Raw genomic sequence first — 16,496 nt, 5'->3', positions numbered from 1 at the left:
GGCGTGAGGCCATTGTGCCTGGTCGTTTCAGATGTTCTGCATGACAGAGATGGGGAAACTGAGGCCCAGGCAGGAGCAGAGATGGATGGGAACCCTCCGTGGTTGGTGGCAGAACCAGGTTATGCCATGGATTCTGCCAGTGGCAGAAGGAACGCACCCCAGGCTAAATGAGGGTCCCTGTCATCCCTGCATCCGGAAGCCTGGGCACTGAGCCAGCAGAGCTGCGATTCAGCACCTGCTGTAACACAGGCATTGCCTTGCTTCATCTGCGTCAAAGAGGAAACGGAAGATGGTTTGGATGGACCAGGGAGGGGTCTGATGTTGCTTCATTCCTGCATTCCACCCTTGAGATCCGACTTAGGCAAACGGGACTCTCTGATTCTTCTTCTTGTTCTTTTTTTTTTTCTTTCCAAAGCATATTCCAAAGTACCAAAGGATACTTGGTAAAAACTTATTCTTGGCTGGGCGCGGTGGCTCATGCGTGTAATCCCAGCACTTTGGGCGGCTGAGGAGGGCAGATCATGAGGTCAGGAGATTGAGACCATCCTGGCCAACATGGTGAAACTCCGTCTCTACTAAAAATAGAGAAATTAGCTGAGTGTGTAAGTGGGCGCCTGTAGTCCCAGTTACTTGAGAGGCTGAGGCACAACAATCGCTTGAACCCATGAGGCGGAGGTTGCAGCGAGCCGAGATTGCGTCACTGCACTACAGCCTGGCAACAGAGCAAGACTCCATCTCAAAAAACAAACATAGAAAGAAAAACTCATTCTCCCTGCCTACCCCAGACCCTTTGACTCCTTTTCTTTCCTTTTTTTTTGAGACAAAGTTTCACTCTTGTCGCCCAGGCTGGAGTGCAATGGCACGATCTTGGCTTACCACAACCTCTGCCTCCCAGGTTCAAGCAATTCTCCTGCCTCAGCCTCCCGACTAGGTGTGATTTCAGGCATGCGCCACCACACCTGGCTAATTTTTTGTCTTTTTAGTAGAGATGGAGTTTCACCATGTTGGCCAGGCTGGTCTTGAACTCCTGACCTCAGGTGATCCACCCACATTGGTCTCCCAAAGTGCTGGGATTACAGGTGTGAGCCACAGCACCTGGCCCTCTGACTCCTTTTCATCGCCCCCTCCCCTACCCAGAGGCAACCATGGGATGCCAGTTTGTGGTGGATCCTTCCAGAAACAGTTTACAGATGTCTGAGAGCACAGATGCTTAGGGAACAAAGGACTAGCGTGATGCAGGGAACCCCAAAACCGAGCTCAGCTTCTGTCTCTACTGTGAAATAGTTGCAGAGATCTGTCCTCTCCATGCTTCTTTCTCCTTATCTTTTTGTTTTTTGAGACAGTGTCTTGCTCTGTTGCCCAGGCTGGAGTGCAGTGGTGTGATCTTGGCTCACTGTAACCTCCACCTCCTGGGTTCAAGTGATTCTCCTGCCTCGGCCTCCCAGGTAGCTGGGACTATAGGTGCCCGCCACCACGCCTGGCTAATTTTTGTATTTTTAGTAGAGACGGGGTTTCACCATGTTGGCCAGGCTGGTCCTGAACTCCTGACCTCAAGCAATCTTCCCGCCTCGGCCTCCCAAAGTGCTGGGATTACAGGCATGAGCCATCGCACCCAGCCTCCTCCTCCTTGTCTTTAAGGTGAGGATGATACTAGAACCTACGTCATAGGCTAGTTGAGAGAATTGACTGAGTGAATGCATGAAAAGTTCTTGTAACAGTGCCTGGTATACACTTGGTGCTCAATGTGGGTGACATTTCTCAATGTGGGCGCTCAATGTATGTTTATGTATTATAAACATACAGCCTTATAAATAGCAGTATGTTTTGTACAGTACTCTACGTCTGGCTTTTTTTCATGAATAACATATAGTATTATTAACTAGCATTTATTGAGTGCTTACTGCATACCAGGCATTGTATTAAGGCGTTCATTAATTTCCCCTTAAACAACCTTGAGGAAGGTACTTCATTCCCGTGTAGTTCAAGGGAGTTGCCTCCTCCTCCTCCTTTTTTTCTTTATTCTAGACAGGGTCTACTGAGGTCTCCCACCTCAGCCTCCTGAGTAGGTAGGACTACAGGTGCATGCCACCACGCCCAGCTAGATTTAAAATTTTTTGCAGAAGTGGGGTCTTGCTATGTTGCCCAGCCTGGTGCTTCTTTCTTTCTTTTATCAGCTGAGTAATATGCTAATAGGAGGTTTCATCCCCTTCAATGGAAATTTAGTTTGCTTCCAATATTTGGTCTGTTTTGTTTTGTTTTGTTTTGAGACGGAGTCTCGCTCTGTCACCCAGGCTGGAGGGCAGTGGTGCAATCTTGGCTCACTGCACCTCCGCCTCCTGGATTCTGGTGATTCTCCTGCCTCAGCCTCCCAAGTAGCTGGTATTACAGGTGCGTGCCACCACACAGGGCTAATTTTTGTATTTTATTTTAGTAAAGATGGGGTTTCACCACGTTGGCCAGGCTGGTCTCGAACTCCTGACCTCGTGGTCCACCCGCCTCAGCCTCCCAAAGTGCTGGGATTACAGGCGTGAGCCATCGCACCTGGCTTCCAGCCACATTCTTTAACTCAGCATCTGCACACCTTCCAGTCCCATCTTGGCTGCCTGCCAGCCATGCTGACCTTTCGTTTCTGCTGTGCACCACCTACCCTTCCTCTCTCCTTTCAACCTAGAATGCATGCCCCCCCAACTCCCAAGGCACTTTAGGCCTGCCTGGTAGCCACTCAAAGAGAGGGCTCTGGGCTGGGCGTAGTGGCTCATATCTGTAATCCCAGCACTTTGGGAGGCTGAGGTGGGCGGATCATGAGGTCAGGAGATTGAGACCGTCCTGGCTAACACAGTGAAACCCCGTCTCTACTAAAAATACAATTAGCCGGGCGTGGTGGCGGGCACCTGTAGTCCCAGCTACTCGGGAGGCTGAGGCTGGAGAATGGCGTGAATCCAGGAGGCGGAGCTTTCAGTGAGCCGAGATTGCGCCACTGCACTCCAGCCTGGGGACAGAGCGAGACTCCATGTCAAAAAAAAAAAAAAAAAAAAAAAGAGGGCTCTGGAGCTCAGATCTCAGGAGTTTCTCTCCTGTCTCTGTTCTTGCTAACTGAGAAGACTTGGAGAGATCTCTTCATTTCTCTGTAGCCTCATTTTTCTCATCTGGAAAATGAGTGTTGCTATTGCAACAAGTAAGTCTCCTAGGGTTGCTTTGTGGGTTAAATGAGATAATACACAAGAAAGGCTCAGGACAGCTTGGCAATGATTATGGCTATTCTTGTAAGTACTGTGCCTTCTGCTTCACCCTGTTCTCATCTGATCGTTCGCATCTTGCTGCCAGCACCCTTGTCTAAGCCACTGTCATGCCTCACGTCACCTGGACAGTTCCAATCTCCATTTCCTCCTGGCTTCTGCTCTCTGCCCCTTTCTCCATGCAACAGACAAGGGTTATTCCTCTAATGAGCATGGGAATTTAGGAACAGTAATAGTACCCTGCCCTTCGTGCTGTTGCGACATAGACATGCACTGTGATTAGGAAATTACTAAGCCAACACCTGGGAAGCACATGGCATAGTGCCGGGCAATTAGAACCCCCAGAGTAGCCTTGGACCTGCACTGCCCATGTGGGCCATGTGCCACAATGCAGCTACCTACATTTATTTTTCACTATTTTATTTTATTTATTTTATTTTATTTTATTTTATTTTATTTTATTTTTGAGATGGAGTTTTGCTCTTGTTGCCCACACTGGAGTGTAGTGAAGTGATCTCGGCCCACTGTAGCCTCCACCTCCCAGGTTCCAGCGATTCTTCTGCCTCAGCCTCCCAGATAGCTAGGACTACAGGCGCACGCCGCTACTCCTGGCTAATTTTTGTATTTTTAGTAGAGACAGGGTTTCACCATGTTGGTCAGGCTGGTCTTGAACTGCTGACCTCAGGTGATCCACCCGCCTGGGCCTCCCAAATTGCTGGAATTACAGGCGTGAGCCACCGTGTCCAGCCTATTTTATTTTATTTCTTAGGGATGGAGTCTCGCTCTGTCGCCCAGGCTAGAGTGCAGTGGCACTTTCTCGGCTCACTGCAACTTCGGCCTCCCAGGTTCAAGTGATTTTCCTGCCTCAGTTTCCCGAGTAGCTGGAATTACAGGTGCCTGCCATCACACCCAGCTAATTTTTGCATTTTTAGTAGAGACGGGGTTTCAGTATGTTGGCCAGGCTGGGCTTGAACTCCTGACCTCAAGTGATCCGCCTTCCTTGGCCTCCCAAAGTGCTGGGATTACAGGCATGAGCCACCGCTCCTGGCCTCACCCTAGATCTTGGAGGTCTTTCCACATCATTATATAAACAACTTCCTCATTCTTTTTGTTTGTTTTTTTTTTTCTTTTTTGTAGGGATAGGGTCTTGCTAGGTTACCCAGGCTGATCTTGAACCCCTGGGCTCAAGCAATCCCCCTGCTTCAGCCTCCCAAAGTGCTAGGATTACAGGCATGAGCCACTGCACCTGGCCAACTTTTCCATTCTTTTTGATAGCTGTGTAGTATTCTGTTGCCTGGATGTACCATCATTAATTTAGCCAGTCTCCTCTTGCTGGATATGTCAGGTATTTCCAGTCTTTGGAGAGGTGCTGCAGTGGCAAAACTTTGCAAGCCGTTTGTGTCTGAAGATCCTGGAAACCACGAGATGTTGGAATCAGCATATTTTTTCTGCCTTTCTGGAGTCAACCAGAGGAAAGGACTGAGTGAGCTCATGGCAGTAAAGGAGCCTTGTCAGCTGATGAGGGAGTGGCAAGGCAATGTCAGAGCAGAGGGTGGGGACGCTCCCCTTACGACAGTCTGAGTCATTCTGCAGTCAAGGATTGCTGGGAGCTTGTGAAACCAGCAGAGGCAAAATTTACCTTCATGCCTCACAGCCAAGGGGGACATTCAAAATATTTAACAAGGCGCTGAAGTGCAGAGGTCCCCTGGGCAGGGTCTAGGGCTTCCTGCTGCACCTAGCATTAACTCTTTAATGACATGAACGTGGGGACCTGGAGTGGGGGTGTCCCAGAGTAGGAAATAGGAACTTAGGGTGCTGGGAGCGGGCAATAGAAGAAGCTGAGGGCAGGGGCTGTTTACCAATGAAAATATTTTTAAAAATGTTAACCTTCTGTTTGGAAATATTTTCAAACTTACAGAAGAATGACAAGAATGGAACAGGCTCATATACATTTTACCCAGACTCTCCAAATTTACTATATCTATCTCTCCATTATCCATCCATCCATCCATCCATCCATCCATCCATCCGTCCATCCATCCGTCCATCCATTCGTCCATCCGTCCGTCCGTCCATCCATCCATCCATCCATCCATCCATCCATCCATCCATCCATCCATCCGTTATCTAGCTATATTTTTTTTGAGACAGGGTCTTGCTCTGTTGCCCAGGCTGGAGTGCAGTGGCACAATCTTGACTCATTGCAACTTCCACCTCTCAGGTTCAAGCGATTCTCCTGCCTCAGCCTTCCAAGTAGCTGGGACTGCAGGCACACATCACCAGGCCCAGCTAATTTTTTTGTACTTTTAGTGGAGATGGGGTTTCGCCATGTTGGCCAGGCTGGTCTTGATCTTCTGGCCTCAAGTGATTACAGGCATGAGCCACCACGCCCAGCCCATTATCTATCTATCTATCTATCTATCTATCTATCTATCTATCTATCTATCTATCTATCTATCTATCTATCATCTATCTATCTATCATCTATCTATCTATCTATCTATCTATCTATCTATCTATCATCTATCTATCTATATCTGTCTATCTATCCATCATCTATCTCTCAACCGTATCTCTATGTATCCATTGTCTGTCTATCAGTCATCTGTCTATCCATCATCCATGCATCCACTCATTCACCCATTCATTATCTATCCATCCATCCATTCATTTATATCCATCCATCTTTCTATCACCTTTTGTTTTTTTTTTTTTGAGACAGAGTCTTGCTCAGTCAAGGCTGGAGTGCAGTGGCACGATCTCAGCTTACTGCAACCTCCGCCTCCCAGGTTCAAGTGATTCTCCTGCCTCAGTCTCTGGAGTAGCTGGGATGACAGGTGTGCGCCAACATGCCAGCTAAGTTTTGTATTTTTAGTGGCCTTTTGCGACTGGCTTCTTTCACTTAGCATATGTTTTCAAGATTCATCCACATTGTAGCATGTGTCAGCACTTCCTTTTCATGGCTGAGTAATATTCCACCACGTGGCTAAACCCCACCTTTTTCATTCACTCATTAGCAGATACTGACATCTTATCTTTCAATAATTTACTCATGGATATGATTCCACCAGTAAATGCCCACTGCCCATAGCCTGGCTAACCTTGGGCAGGTGCAATGTAAGGGAACTAGAAATAAGAAAAAAAAAACAAAACAATTATCCAGGCATGGTGGCTTACATCTGTAATCTCAGCACTTTGGGAGTTCAAGGCAGGAGGGTTGCTTGAAGTTAGGAGTTTGAGACCAGCCTGTGCAACAAAGCAAGACCCATCTCTACCAAAAACAAAAATACAAAAATACAAAAATTAGCTGGCTGTGGTGGTGCACAACTGTAGTCCTAGCTACTCGAGAGGCTGAGGCAGGAGGATTGCTTGAGCCAGAGGGGTTGGGGTGACAGTGATCCATGATTGCACCACTGCACACAAGCCTGGGTGACAGATCAAGACCCCGTCTCAAAAAAAAAAGAAAAAAAACAAATATAAAAAGAGGGGCTGGGCGTGGTGGTTCATGCCTGTAATCCCAGCACTTTGGGAGATGAAGGCGGGAGGATTGCTTGAACCCAGGAGTTCGAGACCAGCCTGGGCAACACAGTGAGACCCTCCTCTTTACAAAAAATTAAAAATTAGCTGGGCACAGTAATATGCGCCTGTAGTCCCAGCTGCTTGGGAAGCTGAGGCAGGAGGATCACTTGAGCCTGAGAAGTCAAGGCTACAGTGAGCCAAGATAGCACCCCTGAGCTACAGCCTGGGTGACAGAGTGACACCTAGTCTCAAAAAAAAAAAAAAAAAAAAGTGGTTCAGGGATGTGGATCTGAGCTCTTCAATAATTGACAAATAATAATACCAATGGCTGCCACTTCTTGTCCTCTTCTCTGTGTCAGGCACTGTGCTAGGTGCTTAGGCATTTTTCATCTTATTTAATCTTGAGGTGAGTGTTTTAAAGGTATAAAAACCAGGCCGGGCATGGTGGCTCTTGCCTGTAATCCCAGCACTTTGGGAGGCCAAGGCGGGCAGATCACAAGGTCAGGAGTTCGAGACCAGCCTGACCAACATGGTAAAACCCTGTCTCTACTCAAAATACAAAAATTAGCAGGGTGTGGTGGCAGGTGCCTTTAGTCCCAGCGACTCAGGAGGCTGAGGCAGGAGAATCGCTTGAGCCTGGGAGTCAGAGGTTGCAATGTGACCCGCGATCGTGCCACTGCACTCCAGCCTGGCGACAGAGTGAGACTCCATCTCAAAAAAAAAAAAAAAAAAAAGTACAAAATTCCATCTGCAAATTCAAATATTTAGAGCTGCAAATCCATCTCTCAGTATTTCCAGAATGATTTCTATTTCTTGCTGTCCCCTTTTCTCTGGGTTGGTGTCAAAGTAGCCTTCAGGACTGGGCTAGCTCCATAGGTCACAAAACTCACCTCTTGGAAATGGTCAGGGGCAGCCTGTCTGGTTTGCATTCCGGCCTGTATGGGTTCACATCCTCTCTGAGTGACCTGGAACAGCCTACTTCACCTTCTGGTGCCTCCTGCTTCTTCATCAATGAAACGGGCTTGCTTGCTTGCTTTCTTTCTTTCTTTCTTTCTTTCTTTCTTTCTTTCTTTCTTTCTTTCTTTCTTTCTTTTCTTCTTTCTCTCTTTCTTTCTCTCTTTCTTTTTTTTTGAGGTGGAGTCTCACTCTGTCTCCCAGGCTGGAGTGCAGTGTTGCTACCTCAGCTCATTGCAACTTCCGCCTCCCAGATTCAAGTGATTCTCCTGCCTCAGCCTCCCAAGTAGCTGGGATTACAGGTGCCCACCACCACGCCTGGCTAATTTTTGTATTTTTAGTAGAGACGGGGTTTCACCATGTTGGCCAGGCTGGTCTCGAACCCCTGACCTCAGGTGATCTGCCCACCTTGGCCTCCCAAAGTGCTCGGGTTACAGGCCTGAGCCACCACACCTGGCCTGAAATGGGCATATTAACAGAACCTCCTTGTAGGTTGTGGTCAGGAAGGAAAGAGCAAATTCCGTGCCGCATGCATCGTAGGTGCTCAGTAAGTACTGGCTGCTTTCGTGTGATCACTCAGTGCCCTGATGGGTGCTTTTCTGCAGTGTCTGCTGCCTCTGGACACAGATTTCGCCTACAAGGCTTTCTCTCCAGTCCAGCTGCCATGGACTGCAGCCTTTCTTTCTTGGGTGCATGACAGCTTCCTGTAGCTCTGTCTGGGAAGAAGTGATCAGGACCTTTTTGTTCTATTTTTTTTTTTTTTTTTTAGATGGGGTCTCACTCTGTTACCCAGGCTGGAGTGCAATGGGGCTGTCTCGGCTCACTGCAACCTCCGCCTCCTGGATTCCAGAGATTCTCCTGCCTTAGCCTACCAAGTAGCTGGGACTACAGGCACATGCCACCACACCTGGCTATTTTTTTTGTATTTTTAGTAGAGATGGGGTTTCACCATGTTGCCCAGGCTGGTCTAGAACTCCTGACCCAAGTGATCCACCTGCCTCGGTCTCCTGAATTATTGGGATGACAGGCATGAGTCACTGCACCTGGCCTGTTCTTTATTTTATTATGGAAAGTTTCAAACACACAAAAGTGAAGAGAATATTATTAGCCCCTACGAATCCACCACTGCCATTCTTAGTCATCTATAACCCTGCCCTCCTTCCTCCCTCTGTCCCTCTGTCCCTCTCTCCTTTCTTCCTCTCTAATTTCCTCCTCCCTCCTTTGTTTCTTTTCTTTCTTCCTGCCTTTCTCCCTTTCACCCTTCTTCCCTTCCTCATTTCCTCCTCCTTCCCTCCTTCGTTCCCTCCTCCCTCTCTTCTCCCTTTCTTCCTCTTCCCTCCCTTCCTGCCTCCTTCCCTCTCCTCCTCTCTCTCCCTCTAGTTATTCCTTTTGCTGGAGTGTTTTTTGTGGAGTCCTAATTAGGGAAAAGGAGTCAGGCTGGTAGGACCGAGGGAAAGCAAAAAGAGGAAGCAGATAAACTGTACATCTGCCTCTTTTCATGGTCTAGGACACACAGCTCTCCTGTGCAAACAACTCCCAATTTTCCTGCATCCAGCTATCGCCAGCCACTCAGCTAATAGAAAAATGCAAGTTAGCCCACTGCAACCTTGGTGTTATTGGTACTTCACAAAGCCCTTTTCACACACAGCACAAGCACCATCGTATAAAATCACTAGCGAGCCTTTGTCTCTTTGCAGTTAGCTTCTCTCTTGCTGACCTGCCCTTTGCACTCTTGCAACATATTTTCCTACTTTCTCTAATAAATCTACTTTTCTTTACCTACAACTGTCTTGGTAAATTCTTCTACCCTGCATCACTGGCCCCAAATAGTCACATTTAACTATGACATTATTATTATTTTTGGGAGAGAGGGTCTAACTCTGTTGTCCAGGCTGGAGTGCAGTGGCGTGATCATAGCTCACTTCAGCCTTGACCTCCTAGGCTCTAGTGATCTTCCTGCCTCACCCTTCCAAGTATCTAGGACCACAGGAGCACACCACCATACCCGAATACTTTTTTTCTGTAGAGACAGGAGTCTTGCTATGGTGCTCAGGCTGGTCTCTAACTCCTGGGCTCAAGCAATCCTCCCACTTTGGCCTCCAAAGTGCTGGGATCACAGGCGTGAGCCACAGCGCTTGGCAAAAAAATCTATTTCTTATTCCTGTTTGTAACTTCCTCTTGCTGCCCCCAAACATTTTGTTCAGGGTTGGCACCATGATCCTACAATCAGTCTTAGTGTGCCAAGAAGAGAGGCAATTGGAGATTCGGTGCCATTGATGTGAGGCAGCAGGAAAGACGCAGAACCATCTATGAAGTAATTTTTGCCAAAAAAAAATTGTACCTAAATCTAATCAAAGTTCTAGATCTCAACCTACCACTTTACAGCAAAACCAAGGGAGAGAGGAACAGGTTAAATAACACTACACCTAAAAAATCAGCAAAATCTACTTGAAATTGATAACTCCTGGCCAGGCGTGGTGGGTCTTGCCCGTAATCCCAGCACTTTGCGAGGCTGAGGTGGGCAGATCATGGGTCAGGAGTTCGAGACCAGCCTGACCAACATGGTGAAACCCCATCTCTACTAAAAATACAAAAATAAGCCAGGCATGGTGGCATGCCACCTGTAGTCCCAGCTACTCAGGAGGTTGAGGCAGGAGAATCGCTTGAACCCAGGAGGCAGAGGTTGCAGTGAGCCAAGATCGCGCCACTGCACTCCAGCCTGGTGACAGAGTGAGACTCCATCTCAAAAAAAAAAAAAAAAAAGAAAGAAAAAAGAAATGGATAACTCCTCGTAATGGCTTAGGGTTTTGAAATGATATCAGTTAGAACAGATGGGCTGCTGGCCAGGCGCAGTGGTTCATGCCTGTAATCCCAGCACTTTGGGAGGCCAAGGCTGGCGGATCATGTGAGGTTGGGAGTTCGAGACCAGCCTGACCAACATGGAGAAACCCCGTCTCTACTAAAAATACAAAATTGGCCGGGCATGGTGGTGCATGCCTGTAATCCCAGCTACTCAGGAGGCTGAGGCAGGAGAATCGCTTGAACCTGGGAGGCGGAGGTTGCAGTGAGCTGAGTGGGCAACAAGAGCAAAACTCAGTCTAAAAAAAAAAAAAAAAAAACGGATGGGCTGCTCGGCTCTCTATGGGAGTTAACAAGGAGAAAAAGGGAGGTGTGGAGCAGTAGATGAACTTGCAGAGGGTCATGCGGGCTTCACATAGGGTCGTCAGGAACTGAACCCCAGGGACTGACTCCAAAGCCAGTGCTCCTAACCTGAGTGCCATTCTGAGCCCACCATTACTGGACTACTGGAGCCTGGGGCAAAAGCATTCCCATAGACTCATGCCTGTAATCCCAGCACTTTGGGAGGCTGAGGCAGGTGGATTGTTTGAGGCCAGGAGTTTGAGACCAGCCCTGGCAACATAGCAAGACCCTATCTCTACTAAAAATTAAAAAAATAAGCCAGGCATAGTGGTGTGTGCCTGTGGTCACAGCTACTTGGGAGGCTGAGGTGAGAAGATCGCCTCAGCCTCGGAAATCAAGGCTGCAGTGAGCCATGATCACACCACTGTACTCCAGCCTGGGTGACAAAGACCCTGTCTCTAAAAATTTAAAATAATATTTTTGGCCGGGCACGGTGGCTCACGCTTGTAATCCCAGCACTTTGGGAGGCCGAGGCGGGCGGTTCACGAGGTCAGGAGATCGAGACCACGGTGAAACCCCATCTCTACTAAAAATACAAAAAAATTAGCCGGGCGTGGTGGCGGGCGCCTGTAGTCCCAGCCACTTGGAGAGGCTGAGGCAGGAGAATGGCGTGAACCTGGGAGGCGAAGCTTGCAGTGAGCCGAGATCGCGCCACTGCACTCCAGCCTGGGCGACAGAAAAAATATATATATATATATATATTTTTTAAACAACTTTTTTTTTTTCTCTTTTTGAGACGGATCTTGCCTGTTGCTAGGCTGGATCATGGTCAACGGTCCAACTCACCTCCCTCAGCCTCCCGAGTAGCTGGGACTACAGGCGCCCGCCACCATGCCCGGCTAATTTTTGTATTTTTAGTAGAGACAAGGTTTCACTATGTTGGCCAGGGTGGTCTCGATCTCTTGGCCTTGTGATCCGCCCGCCTCCCAAAGTGCTGGGATTACAGGTGTGAGCCACCGTGTCCAGCCCCATACAGTCTTTTAAAGAATCAAAATTAATGCAAAAAAACCATGGTGAGAAAAAAAAATCCAAATTTTAAGTAAAGACCATCTGCTTTCATTTGTTTGTTTTAGCACACTGCATTGCTGCACAACAGGAGCTGTTGGGGCTGGTCCCCAATATTTTATTTTTATGGCCAGTTTATACAGCCACCCACAAGCCCTTTTCCCGACAAGGAACCTTGTTTTCCAATGTACAAATGCCTCGAATTCTCAGCTGAGCGGGTTTACCCAGGTTCACAGTGTGACAAGAGCATGCAATCAGATTGGGCAATGTGGGGCTTTGTGTATAGTCATGGGTGTTTTGTGGTCTTGGGTACTTTTTCTAAGCTTTATAAACTTTTTCTTCTTGGTTCAAACTATGGGAATGGCCGGGCGCAGTGGCTCATGCCTGTAATCCCAGCACTTTGGGAGGTTGAGGCGGATGGATCACCAGAGGTCAGGAGTTCGAGACCAGCCTGGCCAACATGGTGAAACCCCGGCTCTACTAAAAATACAAAAATTAGCCAGGCATGTTGGTGGGCACCTGTAATCCCAGCTACTCAGGAGGCTGAGGCAGAAGAATCGCTTGACGGAGGTTGCAGTGAGCCGAGATCGTGCCACTTCACTCCAGGCTGGGCAATAAAGTGAGACTTTGTCTCCAAAAAAAAAAAAAAGTAACAAGCGTTGTGTCCTGCACTGAGCAGTCTGAATGGGTAGTGGCTACAGCCTTGCAGTAGGGCTAGACTTTAACCATTAGGTTGCTGGATCGTGGGGAAGCCCAGGGGCTTTGAAGGATGGGACTGAGGGGAGAGGTGGCAGGCTGGCAAGGGGTCCAACCAGCGTGGAATCATTTCATTTCATTTTTTTTTTTTTGAGACAGGGTCTCACTCTGTCACCTAGGCTGGAGTACAATGGTATGATCTCGGCTCACTGCAACCTCTGCCTCCTGGGCTTAGGTGATCCTCCTACCTCAGCCTCCTGAGTAGCTGGGACTACGGGCAAGTGCAACCACGCCCAGCTAATTTTTGCATTTTTGGTAGAGATGGGATTTTGCCATGTTGCCCAGGCTATTCTCGAACTCCTGGGCTCAAGCAGTCAGCCCGCCTCGGCCTCCCAAAGTGCTGGGATGACAGGCGTGAGCTATGGCGTCTGCGTCAATATTTTAATAAGTGGTGTGACACCCTAGTTGACTCTCAGCCCTCAGCATCCCCATTTCCTAGTGAGAAAAAGCCACACAGGGAAAAGCCACAAGCCTGGGCCAGGATGCCTCTCCCCGGGCACGTGTCTGCAGACTTATCCTCTCTGCTCTCTCCGATTCCCCTTAGGACTTCTTCAATAATACCAGCCCTGATTATGGGCACTACGATGACAACGATAACCTGGACCTCAACACCCCTGTGGATAAAACTTCTAACACGCTGCGTGTTCCAGACATCCTGGCCTTGGTCATCTTTGCAGTCGTCTTCCTGGTGGGAGTGCTGGGCAATGCCCTGGTGGTCTGGGTGACGGCATTCGAGGTCAAACGGACCATCAATGCCATCTGGTTCCTCAATTTGGCGGTAGCCGACTTCCTCTCCTGCCTGGCGCTGCCCATCTTGTTCACGTCCATTGTACAGCATCACCACTGGCCCTTCGGCGCGGCCGCCTGCAGCATCCTGCCCTCCCTCATCCTGCTCAACATGTACGCCAGCATCCTGCTGCTGGCCACCATCAGCGCCGACCGCTTTCTGCTGGTGTTTAACCCTATCTGGTGCCAGAACTTCCGAGGGGCCGGCTTGGCCTGGATTGCCTGTGCTGTGGCTTGGGGTTTAGCCCTGCTGCTGACCATACCCTCCTTCCTGTACCGGGTGGTCCAGGAGGAGTACTTTCCACGAAAGGTGTCGTGTGGCGTGGACTACAGCAACGACAAACGGCGGGAGCGAGCCGTGGCCGCCGTCCGGCTGGTCCTGGGCTTCCTGTGGCCTCTACTCACGCTCACAATCTGTTACACCTTCCTTCTGCTCCGGACGTGGAGCCGCAGGGCCACAAGGTCCACCAAGACACTCAAGGTGGTGGTGGCGGTGGTGGCCAGTTTCTTTATCTTCTGGTTGCCCTACCAGGTGACGGGGATAATGATGTCCTTACTGGAGCCGTCGTCACCCACCTTCCTGCAGCTGAAGAAGCTGGACTCCCTGTGTATCTCCTTTGCCTACATCAACTGCTGCATCAACCCCATCATCTACGTGGTGGCCGGCCACGGCTTCCAGGGCCGACTGCGGAAATCCCTCCCCGGCCTTCTCCGGAATGTGTTGACTGAAGAGTCCGTGGTCAGGGAGAGCAAGTCATTCACGCGCTCCACAGTGGACACTGTGGCCGAGAAGACCCAGGCGGTGTAGGTGACAGCTTCATGGGCCACTGTGGCCCGATGTCCCCTTCCTTCCTGGCCACTCTCCTTCTGCTTGTTTTCACTCCGCTCTTCGTGGGATGGCGTTACCTTAGCTAACTAGCTCTCCTCCACGTCGCCCGTCTTTCCCAGACTTGTCCCTCCTTTTCCAGCGGAACTCTTCTCATCCTTCCTCATTTGCAAGGTGAACACTTCCTTCTAGGGAGCCCCCCCACCCTGCCACACACACACCGTCTTTCCATCCCAGGCTTTCGAAAAACAAACAGAAACCCGTGTATCTGGGGTATTTCCATATGGCAATAGGTGTGAACAGGGAACTCAGAATACAGACAAATAGAAAGATTCTCGCTTAAAAAAAGTATTTATTTTATGGCGAGTTGGAAAAAATGTGACTGGAATCTCAAAAGTTCTTTGGGACAAAACAGAAGTCCGTGGAATTATCTAAGCTCTTGTAAGTGAGTTGATTTGAAAAAGAAAATTAGGCTGGGTGCAGTGGCTCACGCCTGTAATTCCAGAACTTTGGGAGGCTGAGGTGGGTGGATCACCTGAAGTCAGGAGTTCTAGACCAGCCTGACCAGCATGGTGAAACCCCGTCTGTACTAAAAATACAAAAAAATTAACCGGGCGTGGTAGTGGGTGCCTATAATCCCAGCTACTTGGGAGGTTGAGATGGGAGAATTGCTTGAACCTTGGAGGTTGAGGTTGTGGTGAGCCACGATCACACCACTGCACTCTAGCCTGGGTGACAGAGGGAGACTCTGTCTCAAAAGCAAAAGCAAAAACAAAAACAAAAACACCTAAAAAACCTGCAAGTTTGTTTTTACTTTGTTTTTAAATTATACTTTCTATTTTGAGATCATTGCAAACTCAACACAATTGTAAGTAATGATACAGAGGGATCTTGTGTACCCTTCACCCAGCCTCCCACAATGGGAACATCTTGCAAAACTACAATGTAGTCTCATAACCAGGATATTGACATTGATACAGTGAAGATACAGGACATTCTCATCACCACGAGGATCCCCAGGATGCCCACCTCCCTCCACCCCCACACCCCAGCCTTGTCCCTAACCCCTGGCAACCAGGAATCCACTCTCCATTTCTACAATGTTGTGATTTCAAGAATGTTATTCGATGGAATCATATAGTATGTAACCTGTTTTGAGCTTTAAAAAAAAAAGGTATGCATGACTTTAATGAGGAAAATAAAAATGAATATTGAAATGTTGTGTTATTTCTAATGAATAATTGACCTTGCAGTAGGTATTAGCCTGTTTTCACACTGCTGATAAAGACATACCCAAGACTGGGAAGAAAAAGAGATTTAATTGGACTTACAGTTCTACATGGTTGGGGAGGTCTCACAGTCATGGCAGGAGGCAAAGGCACTACTTACATGGCGGCGGCAAGAGAAAATGAGGAAGAAGCAAAAGTGGAAACCCCTGTGAAACCCATCAGATCTTGTGAGACTTATTAACTATCACGAGAATAGCAAGGGAAAGACTGGACCCCATGATTCAATTATCTCCCCCTGGGTCCCTCCCACAACACATGGGAATTCTGAGAGATACAATTCAAGTTGAGATTTGGGTGAGGAGACAGCCAAACCATATCACAATATTTCTGCTTTGATTGTGTAGTGTGCATGTGCATGGATTATCTAGAAATAGCGTGCAGACCAGCCAGCTGTGGTGGCTCATGCCTGTAATCCGAGCACTTTGGGAGGTCGAGGCAGGCAGATCACTTGAGGTCAGGAGTTTGACACCAGCCTGGCCAACATGGTGAAACCCTGTCTGTCCTAAAAGTATCAAAATTAGCTGGTGTGTTGGTGCACACCTGTAATCTAAGCTACTTAGGAGGCTGAGGCAGGAGAATTGCTTGAACCCAGGAGGTGGAGGTTGCAGTGAGCCAAGATCACGCCACTGTACTCCAGTCTAGAGTGAGACTCTGTCTCAAAAAAAAAAAAAATTAAATTTAGAAATAGTGTACAGACTCAATGTTGTCCAACAGAAATATGATGTGGGCCACGTGTATATCTTTGCTTTCTAGTAGCCACATTAAATAAGTAAAAAGAAATAGATGAAATAATAATATAATACAATCATATGTTATATTAAGAACAATGAGGTGGTGGCTTATGTCTGTAATCCCAGCACTTTGGGAGGCCAGCCTGGGCAACATAGTGAGACTCCATCTTCAAAAAAATTAGTCCAAGCATGG

General features: G+C 48.3%; 1 protein-coding gene across 1 annotated transcript in view; it reads left to right on the top strand.

The window, feature by feature from the left end:
- The window catches only part of C5AR1 (complement C5a receptor 1), a 32,278-nt gene extending 16,938 nt beyond the window's left edge, over nt 1-15,340 (top strand). The window contains exon 2 of the mRNA XM_058425744.1: nt 13,216-15,340. Coding sequence (XP_058281727.1) covers nt 13,216-14,265 — 1,050 coding nt within the window. The 3' untranslated portion in view covers nt 14,266-15,340. The remainder of the gene's footprint in view (nt 1-13,215) is intronic.
- The last annotated feature ends 1,156 nt before the right edge of the window (nt 15,341-16,496 follow it).

This window comes from Hylobates moloch, unplaced genomic scaffold (assembly GCF_009828535.3).
Source record: "Hylobates moloch isolate HMO894 unplaced genomic scaffold, HMol_V3 SCAFFOLD_12, whole genome shotgun sequence".
Taxonomy (NCBI): Eukaryota; Metazoa; Chordata; class Mammalia; order Primates; family Hylobatidae; genus Hylobates; species Hylobates moloch.
This window is presented reverse-complemented; position numbering and strand designations above follow the sequence as displayed.